This window comes from Silurus aristotelis (assembly GCF_946808225.1).
Source record: "Silurus aristotelis genome assembly, chromosome: 18".
NCBI lineage: Eukaryota > Metazoa > Chordata > Actinopteri > Siluriformes > Siluridae > Silurus > Silurus aristotelis.
Window position 1 is genome coordinate 19,590,957 of NC_139591.1, and position 26,544 is coordinate 19,617,500.

At 39.9% G+C, this 26,544-nt stretch overlaps 1 protein-coding gene across 12 annotated transcripts in view; it reads right to left on the reverse strand.

The window, feature by feature from the left end:
• The window catches only part of dmtn (dematin actin binding protein), a 30,885-nt gene extending 6,002 nt beyond the window's left edge, over positions 1-24,883 (reverse strand). For 2 of the 12 annotated variants that reach the window (XR_014537858.1, XM_083568645.1), the window contains exons 1-8: positions 24,514-24,883; positions 12,539-12,596; positions 6,382-6,444; positions 2,772-2,927; positions 2,370-2,414; positions 686-815; positions 376-420; positions 114-260 (exon numbers count right to left, since the gene is read on the reverse strand). Coding sequence is in view for 11 of the 12 variants with exons in the window: in XM_083568645.1 (XP_083424771.1) it covers positions 114-260; positions 376-420; positions 686-815; positions 2,370-2,414; positions 2,772-2,927; positions 6,382-6,444; positions 12,539-12,547 (595 nt within the window). In the remaining variant the exon portion in view is untranslated. Of the gene's footprint in view, positions 1-113; positions 261-375; positions 421-685; positions 816-2,369; positions 2,415-2,771; positions 2,928-6,381; positions 6,448-12,538; positions 12,597-18,429; positions 18,671-18,752; positions 18,969-24,513 lie in introns of those variants that run through there. The other 10 variants (XM_083568646.1, XM_083568641.1, XM_083568647.1 and 7 more) reach the window with 10 other exon arrangements.
• Positions 24,884-26,544: the final 1,661 nt, after the last annotated feature.

The window sequence follows — 26,544 nt, forward strand, 5'->3', positions numbered from 1 at the left end:
TATGTTTATTTAAAAATAAAATCTTATATAACTTTAAGATTTCATCATATTTTATATATACTGTATATACACACATATCTACAGTTTTATGTTCTTCTTTACTGCTAGCTTACCCACGCTAGCCAGTGATGGAGGGCAGGGCCAGTACTCCGTCTCTATTTTGGATGGCTGGCTGGGATCAGGAGGCTGGGCTGCTGGGAACTTAGAGGACAAGATGATGACCTCATCTTTATGCTTATTATGGGATGCTGTTGTTCCCTCTGCAAGGGAGAAAGAGGTATTTATTAAATAACCATCAGTAAAATAACAGCCTATAAATCTTAATGTTCCTGCATCATAATATCATGATTAAAGAGATGGGGGGTGATACTGTACCATGTTTGTAAATAGGAGGCTTGCTGTATATGTTGGCTCCATTGTCTGGAGAAAAAAAACCAACACATTAGAACCGATCAAATACGGTGTTTAGAGAGTTACCTGTTCAGTGCAGGTGAGTTATTAAATATGTTTGGACATCTCAATTAAAGGTCAGTTATCATTCTATATTATGTGATATTATACAGTTATCATACTGTACAAGTTTAGCACAGGTAAGTTATTGGACCTGTTCAGAACCGGTCAGTAATTGAACATGCTCTGTCGAGGTGATGTTTCAGGCTGATTCAGCACAGGTGAGCTCACTTACCTGGTCTGTGGAAGTGCTGTATGGGTCCTCGGGATGAAGTGCTAGTTTTGCGGACCTGCACAGTCGAGTCCATGGAGGATGTGCTAGGTGAGTCATGTTCCACCCACTCCTTCTCTTTAGAGTAGAATATCTGCAATAAACAAATAAAAGGATGAGCACGTTTCATAAATCTATTAAATCAGTGTTTTTTGTATTACAGAATAGCCTGAATTAAGCTGCCAGCTAATTCAAGAGTAGTAGTATAATCTGCTGCACAACAATCATACAGTTTACTTCTAATATCTCCGCTCAAACAAAGATCTACCAATTCATTAGTTTTAATAGTGTTAACTTAAAAAACATAATAAAATAAAATTGCCAGAATATCGGAACCGAGATGCATTAATTATCATTGTATCACATAATAATGTCTGCTAGACTGGACTTGTTTTAATGATTTTAATGTTTTGATGTTACTTTTGAAGCTTTTTCCCTTTTAAAACAGGGATGCCTGATGCTTGTAAAGTCCTAAATATATCCTATCTTCAATAATACCACACATTATAAGTGCACTTGTGATCTGTCATATGTCTAGACATAGCTCGTCTTTTACATCACACTAACACTGAGTCAGCAAAGTTGTATTTTAACATCGCCAGACTACAGATCGTCCAATCTGACACTGTAGAGGTCTCGCTCTGATTTACTCCAACTGGCAGCCGCCCACAGTCTGGACTGAATCCAGCAGACTAATAAAAATAAAACCTTGTAAAAAAAAAACCAAAAAAAAAACTGGACACTTTTTACTGGACAAAACTGACTCCAGATTAGCACTTACAGTTCTGGTTTTGGTTGAATAGGCACAAATCTCAATGAAATATTCACTATAGCAAATTTGGGTGGATTATTTTGGAGGATTATTAATTGCTAATTAATAAATGAGTTTTTTTCTGAATATATTCAATTACACATTTAATTGCCCCCAAAAAAGTATATATTTTTTCTATTCAGGAAATTATAAACAAACAACTCAAGCAAGAAATATTTATTCTGATGTGCATGTGTAATCCATTTCACTTTAATATATATCTGAATGTTTTGAATACATTGCAAAGCCCTGTGATTGATCTTATGTTCTTGGATAGGTGTTAGATGTTGCCTTTGTTGAGCCATTTTAACCTGCTACTCAAATCTGTGACAGGTTACTACCTTCAACACCATTTATTCATTAATATGCAGTGTTTGTGTCACTGAAAGACACAAATAGAATTTGACAGCAATCTTTTAGTTAGGTACACTGTGTAAAATTGCAGAACAATGTCTGTATATCCATGGTGATGTGCGCAATTGTGCCGAGATTGTGTAATATAAAGAAGGAATAATCTATAGCTAGGTGTACGTTACGCACTTTTAATGTGCGAATGCCGAAATAACCACCCGAATTGAAGCGAAGTTAAACTGACCGGGACTACAGTGCCGTTTAAATGCAGCGCTTCCAGCCAATCAGATCTGAGTATTCAGGCAAACCATGATATAATGTAATATTATATAAAACAGATTTCATTATCACTGTAGGCTATCATACCACCAATTAGCACATGAGATTGTAGTTTTAATCATATGTAAGGATAAAGTAGAGTAGAGCAATAAAATAGCATTAAACATTTCTATTTGTACAATGACTTCATATAACTCGATGACTCACCTCTGGGGAAGGCGGAGGAGAGATGGAATGAGGTGACATTGATCTCTAGAGGAGAATAAGAGCGAGAACACACACATCCACACAAAGACGCACGCGTTAATTCTCCATCCAGTATGTACAGGTTATACAGCCTCTGTGCACATTCAAAAGTCTATTGGTTTTTAACACTGAACATAAATAACAAGAAATATCCTACTTCATACACTTTACAAAGCAACAGTACAACCCTAAAGTTCATTATATTATTATTTATATCCACTGTGAGGCTGTAAAAAAAGTTAATCAACATCTGACCAATCAGATTAGAGAATTTAACAGAGCTGTGGTAAAACTAAAAGTCATACACAGCAGCCTAATTATTCATGGTTGATTATGATGAAAACCTCTCGGAGACTTACTGACCTCTCTGCTCGTGGACTGACTAATACGATCCAAAGCTGCCATATTGAAATGAGGTTCATACACCATCAGGTCAGGCCTCTCTACTTCCAGGATGGCTTTGTCTTTAGGAATTGCTGCTAAGTCTTTATATCCGATCACCTTATTATCCATTCTGGCCTGAAGGAGAGAAACCAAATGAGCTCTTTATTATGTTTTTATCCACTGCTTATTGATTTTGTGACTTTTATAAGATTTTACACACGCACACACAAACGCACACACACACACACACACACACACACACACACACACACACACACACACACACACACACACACACAGTATAAGTATGAGTAATAAACTCATCATAAACCATTACTGTCAAACTAGCTCCTAACAAAAGTACACCCTAAGTGAACATGTTAAAACTGTGTCTAAAGTGTCAATATGTTGTGTGAGCACCATCATTATCCATCACTGCCTTAATCCTCCTGGGCATGGAATTCACCAGAGTTGCACAGGTTGTTGCTGGGATTCTCTTCCATTCATCCACAATGACATCATGGAGCTGATGGATGTTAGACACATGACGCTTCTCCACCTTCTGCTTGAGGATCCCACACAGGTGCTCAAAAAGGTTCAGGTCTGGAGACATACTTGGCCACTCCATCACCTTTACCTTCAGAAAGGCAGTTATCATCTTGGTGGTGTGTTTGGGGTCGTTTTTATGTTGGAAAGCTGCCATTTTGGCCCAGTTTCTGAATGGAGGGCTTCAGTACCAGCAGCACTCATGTAGCTACAGAACATGAGGCTACCACCACCATGCTTAACTGTAGGCAAGACAATTTTCTTGGTGCTCCACCAATGCTGGACACAATCTGAGCCAAACAAGTTTATCTTGGTCTCATCAGACCATGGGACGTGGTTCCAGTAATTCATGCTCCTGGGCAGGGCAAACTTTGCAGGCTTTCTTGTGCGTTAGCTTCAGAAGACGCTCCCTTCTGGGATGTCAGCCATGCAATTGATGCAGTGGGCAGGGCTTATGGTCTTCCGCTTTTGCAACCTCTGAAGCAATGCTGCAGCACTCATGCGTCTGTTTTTTGAAGCAACTTCTGCACCTGACACACGAGGACTCAACTTCATTGATGGACCCTTGCGAGGCCTAAATGGAACCCGTCTTGAAAAACCTCTGTATGACCCTGACCACTGTTCTGTAACTCAGATTCAGTGTGTTAACAATTTTCTTATAGCCTACACCATCTTTGTGGAGAGCAAGAATTCTAATTCTCAAATCAAGTTCTTTGCCATGAGGTGCCATGTTGAACATCCAGTGGTCAGTATAAGAATGAGAATTGTATTTAAAGCACCACATTTTAACTGCTGTAATACAAGATACACACAGTAGATTTGTATGGTCCTGACAAGGAGACAAAAATATGAACATGATGAATAAAACATGTGGCTTTGCATGATTAAATGACGTACAGCTGTTATGACTTAGGGTGTACTCACTTTTGTTGGCAGTTCTTTTGACAGTAATGTGTTGAGTTATTTTTAAGAGAAAAGTAAATATGTACTGCTATATCCGATTAATTTATTATAGTATTGTTACTTGAAAAGATACTAAAATGACTGCTGGAATGTGAGGGGTGTGTGTGTGTGTGTGTGTCTGTGTGTGTGTGTGTGTGTGTGTATGTAATATATATATATATATATATACACACACACACACACACACACACACACCCCTCACATTCCAGCAGTCATTTTAGTATCTTTTCAAGTATTCAGACCCCCTTAAATTTTTCACTCTTTGTTATATTGAGCCATTTGCTAAAATCATTTAGGTTAATTCTTCTTCCTCATGAATGTACACACAGCACCCCATACTGACAGAAAAACACAGAATTGTTGACATTGTTGCAGATTTATTAAAAAAGAAAAACTGAAATATCACATAATCCTAAGTATTCAGACCCTTTGCTCAGTATTTAGTAGAAGCCCCCTTTTGATCTAATACAGCCAGGAGTCTTTTTGGGAAAGATGCAACAAGTCTTTCACACCTGGATTTGGGGATCCTCTGCCATTTCTCCTTGCAGGTCCTCTCCAGGTCTGTCAGGTTGGATGGTAAACGTTGGTGGACAGCCATTTTTAGGTCTCTCCAGAGATGCTCAATTGGGTTTAAGTCAGGGCTCTGGCTGGGCCATTCAAGAACAGTCACGGAGTTGTTGTGAAGCCACTCCTTCGTTATTTTAGCTGTGTGCTTAGGGTCATTGTCTTTTTGGAAGGTAAACCTTCGGCCCAGTCTGAGGTCCAGAGCACTCTGGAGAAGGTTTTTGTCCAGGATATCCCTGTACTTGGCCGCATTCATCTTTCCCTCGAGTGCAACCAGTCGTCCTGTCCCTGCAGCTGAAAAACACCCCCACAGCATGATGCTGCCACCACCATGCTTCACTGTTGGGACTGTATTGGACAGGTGATGAGCAGTGCCTGGTTTTCTCCACACATACCGCTTAGAATTAAGGCCAAAAAGTTCTATTTTGGTCTCATCAGACCAGAGAATCTTATTTCTCACCATCTTGGAGTCCTTCAGGTGTTTTTTAGCAAACTCCATGCGGGCTTTCATGTTTCTTACACTGAGGAGAGGCTTCCGTCGGGCCACTCTGCCATAAAGCCCCGACTGGTGGACGGCTGCAGTGATGGTTGACTTTCTACAACTTTCTCCCATCTCCTGACTGCATCTCTGGAGCTCAGCCACAGTGATCTTTGGGTTCTCCTTTACCTCTCTCTCCAAGGCTCTTCTCCCCCGATAGCTCAGTTTGGCCGGACGGCCAGCTCTAGGAAGGGTTCTGGTCGTCCCAAACGTCTTCCATTTGAGGATTATGGAGGCCACTGTGCTCTTAGGAACCTTAAGTGCAGCAGAAATCTTTTTGTAACCTTGGCCAGATCTGTGCCTTGCCACAATTCTGTCTCTAAGCTCTTCAGGCAGTTCCTTTGACCTCATGATTCTCATTTGCTCTGACATGCATTGTGATCTGGAAGGTCTTATATAGACAGGTGTGTGGCTTTCCTAATCAAGTCCAATCAGTATAATCAAACACAGCTGGACTCAAATTAAGGTGTAGAACCATCTCAAGGATGATCAGAAGAAATGGAAAGCACCTGAGTTAAATATATGAGTGTCACAGCAAAGGGTCTGAATACTTAGGACCATGTGATATTTCAGTTTTTCTTTTTTAATAAATCTGCAACAATGTCAACAATTCTGTGTTTTTCTGTCAATATGGGGAGCTGTGTGTACATTCATGAGGAAGAAGAATGAACTTAAATGATTTTAGCAAATGGTTGCAATATAACAGAGTGAAAAATTTAAGGGGGTCTGAATACTTTCCGTACCCACTGTATATATAGTTTGTAGATCAGGGGTGCCCAATCTTTTCCACCAAGTTGGAATTCCAGGTTTTCATTCCAACCAAGCAAGCCCACACTTAATTCTAGCTGTTCATTTTAATTATCATGTTTGCCCCTTAAATGATTGAAATAAAAAGCTGCACTATGCACAATGCCAGCCCTTTAAGGTAAAGATTGGACACATTTAATGTAGATGCTCATGATGATTAAATTGACCTACCACAATGGAAGTGGCTGGTGATCCTGGGGCACTAGGACCCCGAGAAGATGGGGCCGTCACTGCCTGCTGGGTCAATACAAAATATCAAAAGTCATGATTCATAAACCAGATCATGGTTTAGCATGGACTCAGTGACAGTGCTTGGATCAGATATATTTCAAGCATGATCAGTCAAGCTGAAATGCTCCTCACTAAAGGAGGTTCAAAGTCAGGATGCAGGAGTTCATCATTAAATTACAAGGCACAGTCAACAAAACAGATCCGATCATCAAAGATAACCAGATTTTGCTGTTAGCTCCTGAAAACAAAAGTGTAAGCACTTCTTTTTCTTGATCAACATTTTGTGGAAAATTCATGTTGAAGAGAAATCTGCCATGGAAGTAGTAAAATAATAAAGAAAATACTGTGAACACAATCCAGTTATGCTGAGTTACAGCAGTGACTGGGATCTTCCAGTGTAGAGCTGTGTGTAGTGTCAGTATGAGCTGTGTGTAGTGTCAGTATGAGCTGTGTGTAGGGTCAGTATGACCTCTGTAAGTTGCTGTGTGTAGTGTCAGTATGAGCTGTGTGTAGGGTCAGTATGACCTGTAAGTTGCTGTGTGTAGGGTCAGTATAAGCTGTGTGTAGTGTCAGTTTGATCTCTGTATGTTGCTGTGTGTAGGGTCAGTATGAGCTGTGTGTAGTGTCAGTATGAGCTGTGTATGTTGCTGTGTGTAGGGTCAGTATGAGCTGTGTTAGGGTCAGTATGACCTCTGTATGTTGCTGTGTGTAGTGTCAGTATGAGCTGTGTATGGGCTGTGTGTAGTGTCAGTATGAGCTGTGTATGGGCTGTGTGTAGGGTCAGTATGAACTGTGTGTAGTGTCAGTATGATCTCTGTATGTTGCTGTGTGTAGGGTCAGTATGAGCTGTGTATGTTGCTGTGTGTAGGGTCAGTATGAGCTGTGTGTAGGGTCAGTATGAGCTGTGTATGTTGCTGTGTGTAGGGTCAGTATGAGCTGTGTGTAGGGTCAGTATGAGCTGTGTATGTTGCTGTGTGTAGGGTCAGTATGAGCTGTGTGTAGTGTCAGTATGAGCTGTGTGTAGGGTCAGTATGACCTCTGTATGTTGCTGTGTGTAGTGTCAGTATGAGCTGTGTATGGGCTGTGTGTAGGGTCAGTATGAACTGTGTGTAGTGTCAGTATGATCTCTGTATGTTGCTGTGTGTAGGGTCAGTATGAGCTGTGTGTAGGGTCAGTATGAGCTGTGTATGTTGCTGTGTGTAGGGTCAGTATGAGCTGTGTGTAGGGTCAGTATGAGCTGTGTATGTTGCTGTGTGTAGGGTCAGTATGAGCTGTGTGTAGGGTCAGTATGAGCTGTGTATGTTGCTGTGTGTAGGGTCAGTATGAGCTGTGTGTAGGGTCAGTATGACCTCTGTATGTTGCTGTGTGTAGTGTCAGTATGAGCTGTGTATGGGCTGTGTGTAGGGTCAGTATGAACTGTGTGTAGTGTCAGTATGATCTCTGTATGTTGCTGTGTGTAGGGTCAGTATGAGCTGTGTATGTTGCTGTGTGTAGTGTCAGTATGAGCTGTGTGTAGTGTCAGTATGATCTCTGTATGTTGCTGTGTGTAGGGTCAGTATGAGCTGTGTGTAGGGTCAGTATGATCTCTGTATGTTGCTGTGTGTAGGGTCAGTATGAGCTGTGTATGGGCTGTGTGTGGTGTCAGTATGAGCTGTGTGTAGGGTCAGTATGAGCTGTGTGTAGTGTCAGTATGATCTCTGTATGTTGCTGTGTGTAGGGTCAGTATGAGCTGTGTATGGGCTGTGTGTGGTGTCAGTATGAGCTGTGTGTAGGGTCAGTATGAACTGTGTGTAGTGTCAGTATGATCTCTGTATGTTGCTGTGTGTAGGGTCAGTATGGGCTGTGTGTAGGGTCAGTATGAGCTGTGTATGGGCTGTGTGTGGTGTCAGTATGAGCTGTGTGTAGGGTCAGTATGAACTGTGTGTAGTGTCAGTATGATCTCTGTATGTTGCTGTGTGTAGGGTCAGTATGAGCTGTGTATGTTGCTGTGTGTAGTGTCAGTATGAGCTGTGTGTAGTGTCAGTATGATCTCTGTATGTTGTTGTGTGTAGGGTCAGTATGAGCTGTGTGTAGGGTCAGTATGATCTCTGTATGTTGCTGTGTGTAGGGTCAGTATGAGCTGTGTATGTTGCTGTGTGTAGTGTCAGTATGAGCTGTGTGTAGTGTCAGTATGATCTCTGTATGTTGCTGTGTGTAGGGTCAGTATGAGCTGTGTGTAGGGTCAGTATGAGCTGTGTGTAGGGTCAGTATGAGCTGTGTGTAGGGTCAGTATGAGCTGTGTGTAGTGTCAGTATGATCTCTGTATGTTGCTGTGTGTAGGGTCAGTATGAGCTGTGTGTAGGGTCAGTATGAGCTGTGTATGGGCTGTGTGTGGTGTCAGTATGAGCTGTGTGTAGGGTCAGTATGATCTCTGTACGTTGCTGTTGGTATGGTCAGTATGAGCTGTGTGTAGGGTCAGTATGAGCTGTGTATGTTGCTGTTTGTAGGGTCAGTATGACCTCTGTATGTTGCTGTGTGTAGGGTCAGTATGAGCTGTGTGTAGGGTCAGTATGAGCTGTGTGTAGGGTCAGTATGAGCTGTGTGTAGTGTCAGTATGATCTCTGTATGTTGCTGTGTGTAGGGTCAGTATGAGCTGTGTATGGGCTGTGTGTGGTGTCAGTATGAGCTGTGTGTAGGGTCAGTATGAGCTGTGTGTAGTGTCAGTATGATCTCTGTATGTTGCTGTGTGTAGGGTCAGTATGAGCTGTGTGTAGGGTCAGTATGAGCTGTGTGTAGGGTCAGTATGATCTCTGTACGTTGCTGTTTGTATGGTCAGTATGAGCTGTGTGTAGGGTCAGTATGAGCTGTGTGTAGGGTCAGTATGAGCTGTGTATGTTGCTGTTTGTAGGGTCAGTATGACCTCTGTATGTTGCTGTGTGTAGGGTCAGTATGAGCTGTGTGTAGGGTCAGTATGAGCTGTGTGTAGGGTCAGTATGATCTCTGAACGTTGCTGTTTGTATGGTCAGTATGAGCTGTGTGTAGGGTCAGTATGAGCTGTGTGTAGGGTCAGTATGAGCTGTGTATGTTGCTGTTTGTAGGGTCAGTATGACCTCTGTATGTTGCTGTGTGTAGGGTCAGTATGAGCTGTGTGTAGGGTCAGTATGAGCTGTGTGTAGGGTCAGTATGAGCTGTGTGTAGTGTCAGTATGATCTCTGTATGTTGCTGTGTGTAGGGTCAGTATGAGGTGTGTGTAGGGTCAGTATGATCTCTGTACGTTTCTGTGTGTAGGGTCAGTATGAGCTGTGTGTAGGGTCAGTATGAGCTGTGTGTAGTGTCAGTATGCGCTGTGTATGGGCTGTGTGTAGTGTCAGTATGAGCTGTGTATGGGCTGTGTGTAGTGTCAGTATGAGCTGTGTGTAGTGTCAGTATGATCTCTGTATGTTGCTGTGTGTAGGGTCAGTATGAGCTGTGTATGTTGCTGTGTGTAGTGTCAGTATGAGCTGTGTGTAGTGTCAGTATGATCTCTGTATGTTGCTGTGTGTAGGGTCAGTATGAGCTGTGTGTAGGGTCAGCATGATCTCTGTATGTTGCTGTGTGTAGGGTCAGTATGAGCTGTGTATTTTGCTGTGTGTAGTGTCAGTATGAGCTGTGTGTAGTGTCAGTATGATCTCTGTATGTTGCTGTGTGTAGGGTCAGTATGAGCTGTGTATGGGCTGTGTGTGGTGTCAGTATGAGCTGTGTGTAGGGTCAGTATGAGCTGTGTGTAGTGTCAGTATGATCTCTGTATGTTGCTGTGTGTAGGGTCAGTATGAGCTGTGTGTAGGGTCAGTATGAGCTGTGTATGGGCTGTGTGTGGTGTCAGTATGAGCTGTGTGTAGGGTCAGTATGAACTGTGTGTAGTGTCAGTATGATCTCTGTATGTTGCTGTGTGTAGGGTCAGTATGGGCTGTGTGTAGGGTCAGTATGAGCTGTGTATGGGCTGTGTGTGGTGTCAGTATGAGCTGTGTGTAGGGTCAGTATGAACTGTGTGTAGTGTCAGTATGATCTCTGTATGTTGCTGTGTGTAGGGTCAGTATGAACTGTGTGTAGTGTCAGTATGATCTCTGTATGTTGCTGTGTGTAGGGTCAGTATGAGCTGTGTATGCTGTGTGTAGTGTCAGTATGAGCTGTGTGTAGTGTCAGTATGATCTCTGTATGTTGTTGTGTGTAGGGTCAGTATGAGCTGTGTGTAGGGTCAGTATGATCTCTGTATGTTGCTGTGTGTAGGGTCAGTATGAGCTGTGTATGTTGCTGTGTGTAGTGTCAGTATGAGCTGTGTGTAGTGTCAGTATGATCTCTGTATGTTGCTGTGTGTAGGGTCAGTATGAGCTGTGTGTAGGGTCAGTATGAGCTGTGTATGGGCTGTGTGTGGTGTCAGTATGAGCTGTGTGTAGGGTCAGTATGAGCTGTGTGTAGTGTCAGTATGATCTCTGTATGTTGCTGTGTGTAGGGTCAGTATGAGCTGTGTGTAGGGTCAGTATGAGCTGTGTATGGGCTGTGTGTGGTGTCAGTATGAGCTGTGTGTAGGGTCAGTATGATCTCTGTACGTTGCTGTTTGTATGGTCAGTATGAGCTGTGTGTAGGGTCAGTATGAGCTGTGTGTAGGGTCAGTATGAGCTGTGTATGTTGCTGTTTGTAGGGTCAGTATGACCTCTGTATGTTGCTGTGTGTAGGGTCAGTATGAGCTGTGTGTAGGGTCAGTATGAGCTGTGTGTAGGGTCAGTATGAGCTGTGTGTAGTGTCAGTATGATCTCTGTATGTTGCTGTGTGTAGGGTCAGTATGAGCTGTGTGTAGGGTCAGTATGATCTCTGTACGTTGCTGTGTGTAGGGTCAGTATGAGCTGTGTGTAGGGTCAGTATGAGCTGTGTGTAGGGTCAGTATGAGCTGTGTGTAGGGTCAGTATGATCTCTGTACGTTGCTGTGTGTAGGGTCAGTATGAGCTGTGTGTAGGGTCAGTATGAGCTGTGTGTAGTGTCAGTATGCGCTGTGTGTAGTGTCAGTATGAGCTGTGTGTAGGGTCAGTATGAGCTGTGTGTAGGGTCAGTATGAGCTGTGTATGGGCTGTGTGTAGGGTCAGTATGAGCTGTGTGTAGGGTCAGTATGAGCTGTGTATGGGCTGTGTGTAGTGTCAGTATGAGCTGTGTGTAGTGTCAGTATGATCTCTGTATGTTGCTGTGTGTAGGGTCAGTATGAGCTGTGTATGTTGCTGTGTGTAGTGTCAGTATGAGCTGTGTGTAGTGTCAGTATGATCTCTGTATGTTGCTGTGTGTAGGGTCAGTATGAGCTGTGTGTAGGGTCAGCATGATCTCTGTATGTTGCTGTGTGTAGGGTCAGTATGAGCTGTGTATTTTGCTGTGTGTAGTGTCAGTATGAGCTGTGTGTAGTGTCAGTATGATCTCTGTATGTTGCTGTGTGTAGGGTCAGTATGCGCTGTGTATGTTGCTGTGTGTAGTGTCAGTATGCGCTGTGTATGTTGCTGTGTGTAGTGTCAGTATGAGCTGTGTATGGGCTATGTGTAGGGTCGGTATGAGCTGTGTGTAGTGTCAGTATGCGCTGTGTATGTTGCTGTGTGTAGTGTCAGTATAAGCTGTGTATGGGCTATGTGTAGGGTAAGTATGAGCTGTGTGTAGTGTCAGTATGCGCTGTGTATGTTGCTGTGTGTAGTGTCAGTATGAGCTGTGTGTAGGGTCAGTATGATCTCTGTACGTTGCTGTTTGTATGGTCAGTATGAGCTGTGTGTAGGGTCAGTATGAGCTGTGTGTAGGGTCAGTATGAGCTGTGTATGTTGCTGTTTGTAGGGTCAGTATGACCTCTGTATGTTGCTGTGTGTAGTGTCAGTATGAGCTGTGTATGGGCTATGTGTAGGGTCAGTATGAGCTGTGTGTAGTGTCAGTATGAGCTGTGTATGGGCTATGTGTAGGGTCAGTAGAAGATAGTATATACAGTAGAATAGAAATAAAGTACTGCTGCATTGCTTTTTCTAGTTAAAGTCTGGTCTGTTTTAACAAAATAAGACTGTAACAGACCATCAAGCCCAAAATAAGGACAATATGAAATATATACAAACAGTTAACACACCTTTTGCATGTCCAATGTTCACTACAGCCTTTCTCTTTATCCAATGGCCTTTGCAGATCTGTCAGAAAACATGAAGAAGATTGAGTCCAGTTTATACTATTACCCAAGAGACACTCAATGTTGTTTGGAGATTATAAAATATGAACATAATAAATAATAAATAAGTTCTATAAAAACAAATCAATAATGATTTTTTAAAAAAGGAGGTTGCAAATTAAATACATTTCTATCCATTTTAATAAATTATTAAAATTATTACATAATAAATTATATTCAACTTATATTAAATTCAAAATAAGTAAATGTAATTTCAAATTATACTTAAACAATAGGAACATGCATGTGTCTCTTAGATTTAGATTTCCTCACCATTTATTCAGATATTTATGATACTTCATATAGAATATTATTTTGCTTTTGAAAGTGTTGTTTGACACATTTGTCCAGAGGTGGTCCAAATTTAACATAATACATTTTTTTTTGCCAGACTACCTTATCCAGAGCAACTTAATCGAAGGAAATTTTATCTGAACAGTTAAGGATTGAAGCCTTGCTCAAGGGCCCAAAAGTAGTAACTTAGTGGTACTCGGATTTTAACTTACAACCTTCTAATCAAAAGTCCAACATCTTAACCACTGAGTTACCACTGTCCTATTTGCAGTAGATTCAGACTGCTTGACATGGCCACAGCTCACAGAACCACATTATTATTCAGCACAGACTTTACATAAATTTGTGTCGGAACTGCACTTTAAACCATGTTTCAAGGTCGTGGACTGCTGTAGCGACAGTATTCAGCTGTGTATGTGGCCTGAGCACAGTCTCCTGTCAGACCAACTGCATCAGTGTACGGTGTTCCGTTATACAGCAACAATGACCATAGGAACTGTGTCTGTAAAGCATGTACTGGAATTATTTGCACTTTCTGGTATAAAAATGTCAGTATTACTATGAAGCATGAAGTAAGAGCGACAGAGATACTATTAAGATCCTGTGTGTAACTGTGTGATGTTATTCAGAATGGCATGCACTTTAAAGAGTAATGTTCAAGGTATTTCTGGAATATTTTAAATGTCAGGCCGCGATCGACTACGGTTAAGTGAAACCACAGTAACTGGAAAAGCAAATACTGGGGTTTTTACTGTAATCTTAATTGGTTTCTTATTTAGCAAACTCTTTCCTTAAAATACTTAATAAAATTTATAAAAATCTGGGTTTTTTTTATGCTAAACCATATCCTCAGCTTTGATTGAGTGATTTTCTATTGTTGTAGTGAGATTTTATGTTGACTAAAGTGTGGGGGGAAAATACCTCTAGAAATATATAAAACATTGTCAAATTAGTCTCAACAAAACATTTCAGATCAAGCTGCTGATTCAGAATTAGTAATGAAGTAAAACATGTACAGTATTTACTATGTTCATTATTATGTAAAAAAAACCAAAAAAAACCCTTTTCTTTCTGCATTAAAGAGAAATCATGTTGAATGCTCAGTGTTACCTAACGTAAGCTCAACAACTGTGTAAAATCAGACCATGACCTTAAGTCAGTGCATCATTAACACGAGCAGGCATACCGAGGAATAGCGAGGTGTAACTCATGATGTCACATCCTGTTTTGTCATAAATTTGGTTTGTGCTTTATGTTGAGGTGAAGGGAAAAAGATGGCCTACACCTCTGTTTCAGCCTTATTATTATCCGAGTCAAATGGACACGCTCCTGTCTGAGTGCACTGTCAAGAAATGTTTTATTTCTATCAGCTCGCACAAAAACTCAACCAGCTCACAGCACTGTGTTCTTTTGTCCTAAAAGAAGTAAGATTTAAAACACATTTATGCAATATATAGTCTAATAAAGCAGATAATATCAGTGCTAATTTTTGAGTTAAATGTACTATTAAATGATGATAACCAGTTGAATCAAACCTGTTCTTTAAAGTGCATTCCGACTTTTTGTAAACTATTAAATTAAGTGATGGGCTTAATGACTACTTAATGGTACTTTATCGCATTGTCCATTAGCATTCAGCGTAATGAGTGAAGCATGAGAGAGCCTAGAGGAAAAGTCTAATGCTTTTGAGTTCAGTGAAATGTGCTAATTTAGCTGTATTTCAGTTTCATCTAAAGAAGTAGAAACCACTGCTTTAAATATTTTATGACATGAGCACATTCAGCTAACTGCAAGTACGGTCTGAGAGCCTGCAGGCTTTTTGAATTCACTTCCCTTCAGATGGGAAAGAGGAGAAAGATGCTCTATCGGCAAAGATTTCTTTTTTTTTTCTCGTCCTGGTTGGGTCGTGTTGTGCTCTTGTTTTACTACCATGCAAGGCTGAGAAAAGCTAAAAAAAACCAACCACTTCCTTGTACAGAAAGAAAGCAGATTCTTTGAGTGCATCAAATTTGACAAATAAATGTTCATTAATACAGGCTTTTAAAGCTAGACCTCAGTATACTGCCTAGTGAATGGCACACCTCATTATATACTATGTAAGGAAATAAATAATATCGTCATTAATACGGAAGATTGTTTAAGAATAAAACCTTTACTTGTTAAAATACAGTGAACAATTCTCCACATATACCAGCTGAACCCTTGACTGTCTAATTAGTAACCCAAAGCTTTACACTGAGCCATCACTGTCCTTTACTTTAGATTATATGACTGTTCCCTATTACTGTATTAACAATAAAAAGTGATGTATTTTTAACAATAGTTTAAATTTGATCAAATGTGCATTAAGATATGAGAAAAATATTATAATAAAATAATAATAAAAAAAAAAAAAAAATTAAAAATTAGTTTGGAGTTATAAAATTTTGTACAGTCAAGATTTTTTTTATAATTTTAGGCTCAAATGCTCTACAGTATGTGTATAATTATATTTCTATTCATTTTTATTTATAAATTCCAAAATGTACTTAGATGTTGGTGGGTTTCTAAAAGAAATAGAGAACCGACAGTCTGGCTATGTTTTACAGACAGCGCGATGAAAATCATGGCACAATCAACCTCATTCTAGTACAAAGCTATATTTCCACCTCATCATTAGATGATTTTTGTAACTTTCTCAAAAGTATGATAATTATGTGGACAAAGCCATATGTCATTGAGCAAAATGTTTTCAGGGTGGGAGACAGCAGCCAATGTGAGTTAATGTACTGTATGTCGAAGAGGGCAGACAGTGCTTTTGTCTGAGTCAGTTACCCTGCATATGAAGCATGAGCTTGGTTTTATTCATTTATCTTAAAAAGAAATGTGAGCTGACTTGTGGGTGGAAACTGGCAGTTGATTAAACTGGGAACACTGGGAGAAGAGGCATTAGTTAAAAACTAAAAAAAAACAAAACACTGAACTTGACATCATTCATTTTCTCCCGCTTATCCGTAATTCGGGTCGCGGGGGCAGCAGTCTAAGCAGGCCCCCGCCTTCGACTGCTGCCCAATCCTCACAGCACCGTCTCTTACGGTCCCTCCTGCAGGTGGTGAGCCCACGGGAAGGCAGCCCCACGTCATGCCGACGTCACGGACCTTGATATTTCCCTCGTAAGGGACCCCCAGAGCATAGAGGGTTAAGGGCTTGGGCTCAAGGGCCCAAGAGTGGCAGCTTGGCGATACCGGGGCTTGGCGATACCCAGACCTTCCGATCGGCAACCCAGCGCCTTAACCGCTGGAGCCACCACTCCCCCTAACTTGACATCAATCACTGTCAAATGGTCACCTGCCTGAATCATTCAAACAGAGACTATCATCTTACCTTTACTAATTACTGTCTCGCTGTTCCAAACACTAAGCACTAATGTGACTGGATAAAAAAGTGCAGAGATTTTATCTGGCTAGCATGTGATTTGATATTATATGAGTTTAGCTCTGATTCCTGAGCACTGAAATATGATTCAGATGCAAGTACCTCAGAGTATCTGCTTACAGCTCCTTATTTTCAGCAAGACATAAAAAAAAAAAAGACATAAGACTCATGGCAGACATAACTGTGCACCAGTGCCATGAAGATGGATGCTAGAATAATGTTTAAATCAGACGTTCAACTAACCTATGACCATTCATTCGAATTCGCTTATCACACAAACACATCATCAAAATCATGTTAATTTGTCTTATTTCTTAAATCGTCTCTCATCTTACAAATCGCATTGTCTGCTCCTTTCTGCTCTGCTGTTTAGTTCCAGCTGGTTTGTTAGTCTATAAGATTGTGCTTGGAGTCACCGAGTCGTGAAGGGCTTCCTGGAAAACGCCCCCACGCTGACGCTTTTAACCAGCTCAAACCTGCTCTACTGACATAATTTATCACCAGAGAGGCAAACAGTGGCTGAGGGACCCATCTGCATCAGACGCTCTTCAATCCGAATTTAATTTGGGAAATGACCATAAGCGTCTCCTGTTTGACCTGGTGCACGGTCGATATTTAAAAGCTTCAGCTTGACGAAGCGATCAGGTTCAAATCTGTGTGCATGACCTTTTGAAAGGTTTTAACATTTTATTCCTTATTACTGTGGAGACATTTAACTCAGTGATAATGGAATGTCCTGTTCACACAGTTTACTGAGAGCTTTTTTTTTCTTTTTTTTTTTAAACACAAATACACCAAAATATCTGGCTTCCTGCTCTTGACATGTCCTGATCAACTGTCTTTATCTCATATAGTGTTCTTCTCTATCCTGTCTGGGCCTGGGAGCATTTCTCTCTCTCTCTCTCTCTCTCTCTCTCTCTCTCTCTCTCTTACTTACACACACACACACAGGCTGCAAATTAAATAGGTTAACCCCTTTTTGTTCGGCCCAGTTCAAAATCAATCACATTAATGTTTCTTCTTCTCAAAACATAACATCCTTTCCTCCCATTGCAATGTTCTGCACATGGATGTAATTCCCCAATAAACAGCATGAGTGTCTTAGAAAAAGAAATTATATGATGTTTAAACTTGGCTGCTGTGTAAATATGCACAAGACACAAGGCAAATGGCCTCCCATTACCTCCACCTTTCTATTTTACTCTCACCTGCAGTCAGCAGAATTCCTGAGCACTGGGAAAATCATGAAATTTTCTTTTTCCAACTGGAATGTTTATACTGATCAACACTAAGATAAAGCGTAAGCATTTTTACATGAACTACATTAGTCATGCTCTTAAATCTGAACAGGCTGCTGGTGGGAAAAGAACTGAATACTGCAAATAATAATAAATACCACAGAACTATATATATATATATATATATATATATATATATATATATATATATATATATATATATATATATATATATATATATATATATAAATATAAATGAGAAATTAGTTTTTTAAGTTTATCCTGTTCATATTACCATTTAATTTAGACTCAGATAAAAAACATCATAAACATCATAACCTGGATGTGCAAAAACATCCAGGTCTAAAAAAGAAATTGGTTTAATAAAGATGAGTAAATGAGTAATAAAACTAAACGTAATCCTATTATAATAATAACATACTCACCAACATTTAACCAGAAATTTCACCCTACATTCAGCTTTTTAATTCATTTTGTTTGCTTTTGGATGTTAGGTTTAGTAATATCTAAGAACAATTAATACAATTATAATCACCCCCACCCAACCAACACCACACACTACTTTTTTGAATGGAAACCTGTTAACTAGATTTCCACTTAATCTGATTTTCTTTTTACATTGCAATAAACTTATTAATGTTTAAAAAATGTTAAACCCTTTATAAACACTTTCTGATCATTCGAATTTAATTGAGTTATGTTTGAGTTTAGCACGTGGTTAGTCATGCTACTGATCCTTTTCGGGCAGGTGTTAAGAACACATGCCGCATGATTGCTGAGGAAAAACATCGATCAGACGATAGAAAAATAAATAAATGCAAAACAAACCCACGATGACGAGGAAATCCTACACTGACAGACGCACGCTTCCTCTCATCCTGCTCTTCTGCTCCACAGACTCACGTGTCTCGGTCTTCTGTTTCCTCAAGCTTCTTTAAATTTCTCTTTTCTCCTCTGTTCTTTATTTCACCCCTTCTCTTTCTCTGTCTACTTCCATATATTTAGATATGTGTGTATATATATATATATATATATATATATATATATATATATATATATATATATATATATATATATAAATATATATATATATATATATATATATATATATATATATATAAATATATATATAAAAATAAATATATATATACCTACATAGCTTCTCTCTTTTCCACTGCTCCTTATCTTTTTCCTTCTTCTTTTCAGTCTCTGGTTTTGACTCCACCCCTCGTCCTTCTCTCCACCCTAACTGTAATTCTTTATCTCAGAGAAGCATGAGAAGCCAACGCCCAATCAGGCCCTCTGGTGCCGTTTCCACAGCAACGATCCTCTCTGCTCCATCGTGGTTAAAACCCTCTGATGCTGTTCTGTACACACACACACACACACACACACACACACACACAGTGCTCTAACAGGAGTTGTTATATTTCATCACTGCCATCAGTGACCAACACGCCATTAACTCAACAGTGAAAAGGATTCTGTGTTTAAAATTGGATTCTACCTGTACACACACACACACACACACACACACACACACACACACACACACACACACACACACACACACACACACACACACACACACCTCAAATCACTTGGTCACGTGTACACCCAAAACACACTTTTAAGAGGTTTTTTTTGTCGCTTAGGGTTGGGCAGAATGTCAGCATTGATACCGATCCTGCACTGAAGTACAGAGTGATGTGCTTTTCTGAGAAAATTACAGATACAATCTCTGCTTTAGCACTGGACGAGTCTGTCTTTACTCAGTGGGCCTCATTTATTGATCTGAACATAAGTACAAATCTTTCATAGGAACATAAACATTTTTTGTAAAAACATATGACTCCTGGGATTGAGTAAAATTTCTACACATAGAGACTGTCATGTAGACTGCATGTTACATGGCCTGTCACATGTCACTGAGCACTCAAACATTCTGTTATCACTGATCTGAGCCCCCATTTACATTCTGTTTTTTGTGTGTCTCATGGTTAAGCTTTTGTCTTGTGTTTGTGTCTCCGCTTGTTTTACAGCCTTGATCATAAGTTTTTTTTTTATGGGTCACTTCTTTGTTTTTAGTTTGTTTACTACATCTGGACTTGCATCTGCTCCCATCTCTTGACATGACAGAACATAAGAGTGTGGTGCAAAGTGAGACTTAAATACATGTGATAAACAAAGTGACTAAGAAAAGCTGTAACAGTGATTAGTGACATGTGATTTAGATACAAAAGTACAAAGGCTGCTAATAACGAAGACCATGGTCCAGACAAAGACTCACTAAAGTGAACTTTGATTGTTCACTGTTAAATCATAGAATTATTGGCCGCCATATCTAATTTATTTCACCTTTTGAGACATTGAAGGAGCTCAATCCCTGAGAGTTAAGGCTTACAATTTTTTAAACCAACGATGGCGGTAGTTTCGTGTGGCAGGCAAACGTAGACGTGTATATGTAGTGACACGTTGGGACGCTGCCAGGATGTACGCATCTCCTGCCTTGTAAAAAGTCTTACTCTCATCAGCGGTTCACAGAATTCAGTTGCCTTTGTGGTAGAGCGCGTATTTTATAGTGTTTTTGGTGTTTTAAAATGCAATTCAGCCTTTACCTTTGTTTTTTGTTTTTTTTGCTCGATGGACAGCGAACCCGCGCTTGTCCACGCACTCACTGCCACATACATATACTGTATACTGAACGGTAAATTTCTCTGTTTTGCTACATTTTCTACTGTTGTTTGTTAAATTATTAATAATTATTATTATACTGATCACCATTCTTTAAAACTCATAGGTTGGCTAGGCCATGTCAAGGTATAATGGCGTGCCTGGGACTACCTGTATTAGTATTGTCTGTGATAGTAATATCTATATATATATGTGTGTGTGTGTGTGTGTGTGTGTGTGTGTGTGTGTGTGTGTGTGAGTGTGTGTGTGTGTACTTTTTAAACATCCTGTTGCAGATGCTTTTATTATAATCTATATAAAAGCTTTTCATTAGATTTTGTCAGGCACTGATGTTGGGTAATGAGGTTGGTGTTCCAGTTCCTCCCGAAAAAATGCTAAACAACTGATATGTGAAGCCTATTATTTTTCCAATCATCTTTATGCCATGAATCTCCATCTCAGTGTGCACCTTGCCACCTAGATTAACCAGCACTCCTTCTGGATTTTTGTGTCTGTTTATAGCACGATATGCATTTGTTTAGATTTGTGTCTTGTCTTCATCCACTTTTCATTATTGTGATTATGTGCACCTGTTTTTAAATTTTACTTTATCAGTTTGTCTGCTTTAGTCTTTCTGCATCTTTGCAAAAGCCTTGCTGATTGTATTGTGTGTTTCTGAGCTGTGTTTCCTTGTTATTTCATAGTTATTGTCTAGACTTCCTGGTTTTTCAGTGGAGTTGAGTGGAGTTGTCGATTGTTTATGATTATGTATTATCGCGTACTTGCGTCCTGTTTTTCTTCAACTATGCATGCGGAAGGGCTAATAAGGAAACCACAAATTGATCATGATAATAAAGTTGAGGTACACTATATCGGATATAATGGAGAAAAGTTTTGGAACACATGTTTTTTCAGCAAGATGTGGTTCCTCCCCAATCTGTTACCCAAGGTTCTAGGGACACAATTGTATAGAAGTTCCATTACATTTTCACTTCACATGAACTAGAAGACCCAACCCTGTTCCACCATGGCAATGCCCATGTGCACAAGGACAGGTTAGAGTGGAAGATCTTGAGTATGTGTTCAGAACTCTACTGAACACATTTGGGATGAACTGGAATGTTGACTGCACCCCAGACCTCCTCACCTCACCTACATCACTACCTGCCTTTACTAACACCCTTGTGTCTGAATGAATCTTCACAAACCTCCAACAATCTTCCCTGAGGAGTCGAGGTTATTACAACAGCAAATGGAGACTTAATGAGGAACACAGATCTTTTAGTCAGGTGTCTGTGAACTTTTGTTTATATAGTGTCCACTAGGAAAGTGTTCTCTTTCCAAATATCAGCATAGAATTCGACTAAATTAGATAACCCTACTAAATATGCATGAGTTTAACTTTCACCTGCATATCCAGTATTATACAGTGACTGAGTGTAGAACTTTACAGCCTCTTATCAAATGATGCCTTCGTTTCATTCAAATTAACTCAGTCAGTACACTCGTCTGTGTGTTATGCATTACAGTTCTTACTTTTTAAGCCAGTAAAAAACTGTTGATGGATTTATTTTATTGAAGAATAGAGTTGGGATTGAAAAATACAGTTTCAGAACAATAAACACACTAGTGTTTGATCCTCCTTCATGCTATTGTCAACTTTGATGTCTTTCATGGCTTTTATATCAAACAATGGCTTTGGAGAACAGTTTGTCCCTCAAGAGAAATCCAAGACACACACACACACACACACACACACACACACACACACACACACACACACACACACACACACACACACACACACACACACACATCTTTTTAGTTCACTAAGTAAAATTCCTTCTGAGCTTTTCTGCAACATCATGGTACATTTAAAACAAATACATTTATACATTTTCTCCAGTATAAAGATTAATACTCTTTGCTGAATAATTTGCTTACAATACTGATGCTGTTTTATTCAATGATGCATCTATTGTTTAATCTGTTGCTGGATAATACTTATGAGACATGGCACAGCATCACATGCATAACACCTCACACAAACAAATCTAACTACTAATCAGCTGTTATGTCTCTCCTCATTCAGAGCTTCCTCTCCTCATTAGGCCTGTTTCTCACACACAAAGACACAGATTCACAAACGAAGGCATCGGTTTAACCCTCAGGGACTACTGATGATCGTAATCTCTTTCACTCTTAATTCCACATCCTGAGCCTGGAAAGGTTTTGGGATCCATCAGGACTGTTTATATTGATCAGCAGTGGGATGAAGAGATTGAGGATTTTAAACTAAACCTTTCATCTGGATTTCTATAAAACCTTACAGGGATGCCTGCAGTGATGGGACAACGGTGGAAATTACAGGACGACTAAAAGCTGCTCAGACGAACAGCGAGTCTGACTAATGGATCCGTACGATCAGATTAGGCTCATTGATTACATCACTAATGCACTCCAGCTCCTTTTGGAGCACAGCGACGAAGCTCCAGTGAGTGGTAAATGTGAGAATTAGTAGTGAACGTATGCATCTGGTTATATGAGTTAGGTACTTAGGGGCGGTGGCGTCTCATTGGTTAAGGCTCTGGGCTCAGAAAGTTGTGAACTCAAGCCCACCAAGCTGCCACTGTGGGGTCAAATAGCAAAGCTCTTAACCTTATCTGTTCCAGGGGCACCTAATGAGATGGGGCATTGAAACACCTGTACAACTGTTCATTCATGCCAATCATGTGGCTGCAGTGCAACGCATAATATCATATTGATCAAGGGCTAATGTTCATAGGAGAATGGGGAAAAATGTGATTTCAGTGGTATTGTTGTTTGTAGTAGACAGCCCTATTTAAGTATTTCAGAAACTTTAGAATCTCAGTTCTTTTCAATTTCTCCAGTTTATACAGAAGCAGAAGTTTATCCAGTGAGCAGCAGTTCTGCAGGTGAAAACAACAACAACAACAACAACAACTTAGAATGCACTGGATAGATAAACAAAAGACCAATATAATTTATTATTATTATTATTTATTAAAGACACTCAAAAATCTAGTGGAACATCTTAACACTTTTGTCCGTATAGTCCATCATGAATTCTGATTTCAGTTCCACCTTATAACCCAACATCAACCTTGAGAGGTTCCTTTCCTTTTACCAAAATTTAAAGGAAACCAATCCTCAACTGGGTGACATCAAAAATCTATTCCTAATAGTTTTATCATTTTTAAGGGTCTTGCTCAAGGGTCAACATCTGATCTGAGCTGAGTGATTACACTTAATTTCTATGTGGGCACCATGGCTGGTGGATCCAGAGCCCCCTAAAGGGATACTAATACATTACAAGGTCTGTGCACCCACACACAGACACACACACACACACGCTCAGAACACACGCACACTTACAATCATGTTTTTGGGTTGTTGGTAGGAAATTGGAAGATATAATTAAAAGTCACAAGCAAAACATACAAAACTCCAAACAAACTGTAATCTGAGATCACGATAGAACTTGGAACCCTTCGAGACACCAACACTATCTTTAATACCTGAGTGTCCTGCCATGATTACAAGGCCATTTAACCTGCTTTGGTTTGCTGTGAGTTTTTTTAAACTCTATTTTATTCTAATTGTAAATGACTAGTAAACAGCTCAGATGCCCCCAAACCTCTCAAGATCCAACATAACACGAAAGCCATAAAATGAGAAAGCTTGTAAAGGAAGAAAAACATAAATAAATAAGGAAGCACTGCATCAGCAGTTCCTTCAGAGGGAACAGTAACAGTTACTGTTGCTCTCGTACAGAATAAACACAAGCAGTGGCGTGAACGCGCGGAGCCGTCAGCGGGAGCGCGCTCCTTCAGTTCATCCGTACAAACATCCTCATTAAACAAAATAATCAGGAATAAATCAAATAAAAATAAAAAAATATATAAATAACGAAACCGTTTGGGGTCTTAAATAGGAAGCAAAACGAAAAGATGAACATTATGTTAAACAAAGTCAAATTGAGGACACACGGGCACATGTTATAACAACACATAATATATTTCAGCGTGGGAGAAAAAAACAGTAATAATATTATCAGACCTGGGAAAAAATTTACTTACAATATTTTCTGAAAAAATATATTTTCACCCATTCCTCTGAAACACGACGCAATCAGAGCCTCTAAAGCCCGTTTAGGTTTTATTTAATATTTATACAATCTATATGCATGAAAATCACGACTCAAGGTGTAAATCTTACCTCGTTGGTTGTTAAAATAAGGAATGAAATGATATAAAATGCTCCTTTTTCTTTAAACTGTCCGAAGATGCTGCATTTTACATGTCCGCCTGTGGAGAGAGGCTGAGGGATGGGATGGGAGGGGGCGGAGTGGGGGACGGGGAGGAGGGGCTGCAGGTACCCTTACTGAAAATATCAATAAAAACAAAATAACACAATAAAACAACAAGACACACCTTATATACGAATTTATCGTGGTTTTACCGTATACTTTTATCGAAGTATTCCGATACCAAGCTCATATTAGCTCATCGGCTAACGTCTCGTAGCTAAGGTAACGGGCTCTGCCTCTGTTGCGCGCGACACCTTAAAACGGATTAGGGATTGAGTCTTTCTGAAATCGATTCCGGAGTCGGTTGCTTGGAAACGAGTCTTATGGGGACAAAAGTACAGCTTTTGCACTGTGTGATGTGCAACACTCTAAAGACTTCAGAATTACTACTTATTTAATTTACTTTGACAATACAAGTTCATGATTATTTGCGGCTTTGAATCGGTGTGCTGCGTTGATTCTCATCTTAAATACATATCTGCATATATGAGTAATCTTACTATAAAAAAATTATGTATGCACAGTTTTCCTGAAGTCACTGGTACTTTTTATACTTAGTTACATTAGATGCAACTGGAAGCAATTCTGAAAAACTGTGGCGGGCTGTGCTTTTTACACCTAGGCCTTCAGAGGTGTTCTACCTGAGCCAATCCATCTCTTAATACCATTATTTGTAAAATCATTTTTATTTGTATAGTGCTTTTAACAATCAACTTTGTCTCAAAGCAGCTTTACACAAATACTGTGGCAAGAAAGAACCAATAAGATTGTTCTTTATAAGCGTAAGTTTGTCCCTAATGAGAAAGCCGGTCATGAATGTGGCATGGAAATACTCCCTGAGATGGCCTAAGGAAGAAACCTTGAGAGGAACCAGACTCATGCAGGAACCCGTCTTCATCTGGGTGGCACCGAATGTCCATTTATTACTGCTAAACAATGATTATGTGATGATCAAATGCAAACTGTAGTCCTGAGTCAGTGTAACAGACTGTTGACATTAAGTAGAGTACAAAACCATCCTCAAAGCTCCTGTCTTACTCCTCAATTTCATGGATCCCCAGACCTTTGATGAGAAACCATCTCCACCTGCGGAGAGTGGCCTCCATCAGAAAACATAATCCGGAGGCAGGCCGGGGCGAACGAGCAGATCCGAGGAGAGGAAAGGGGCAGGAACAGTGGTTGCTGATACCTCAGGAGCATGTTTACCTTGACCGAGAGAGAGAGAGAGAGAGAGAGAGAGAGAGAGAGAGAGAGAGAGAGAGAGAAAGAGAGTTGTATAAAAGTTAAGGACACTGTGCAATTGGGGATTTCACAGTATGATGGTCTGAAAGAAAATATCTTAAATAAACTAAAGAGGGGAAAAAAGCATATGTTACTACAAACTTCTATTTTGTAAATTGCAAATTGTATATATATTTACAAAACTTGTAAATTTCAGAATAAACAAGAAGGACAACACAGTATTATTTTATTATATTATTATACTTTCAGATTAGTTTGTCATCCAGAAAGAAGAATCAAAAGAATATAGAATTGTGGTTTATCTAATCACACAACATCATTTATGCAAATGAGCTCATCAGATTGTAGGACTAAAGTTTATTTAACTGCTTTGGTTTGATTGGTGACTTGATGACATGGCCTGTTAAAAAACATGAGAAACAGAATGCAGAAGCTCAGGATGCTCTCGATGGTCCCTCTGAAGACTGTTGTGAGGATGTGTGGAGGGAGCTGTGCTTTCCACAGCTTTCTCAGGAGGTAGAGACACTGCTGGGCTTTTCTTGTTATGGAGCTGGTGTTGAGGGACCAGGTGAGGTTCTTTACCAGGTAAACACAAAGGAATTCTCCAAAGAGGAGATCAGTGGGACATGAGTTTCTTCAGAAAATAGAGGCTGCGTCTCCTTTTTCTGTATACAGACAGTTGACATTTCAGTCCACTA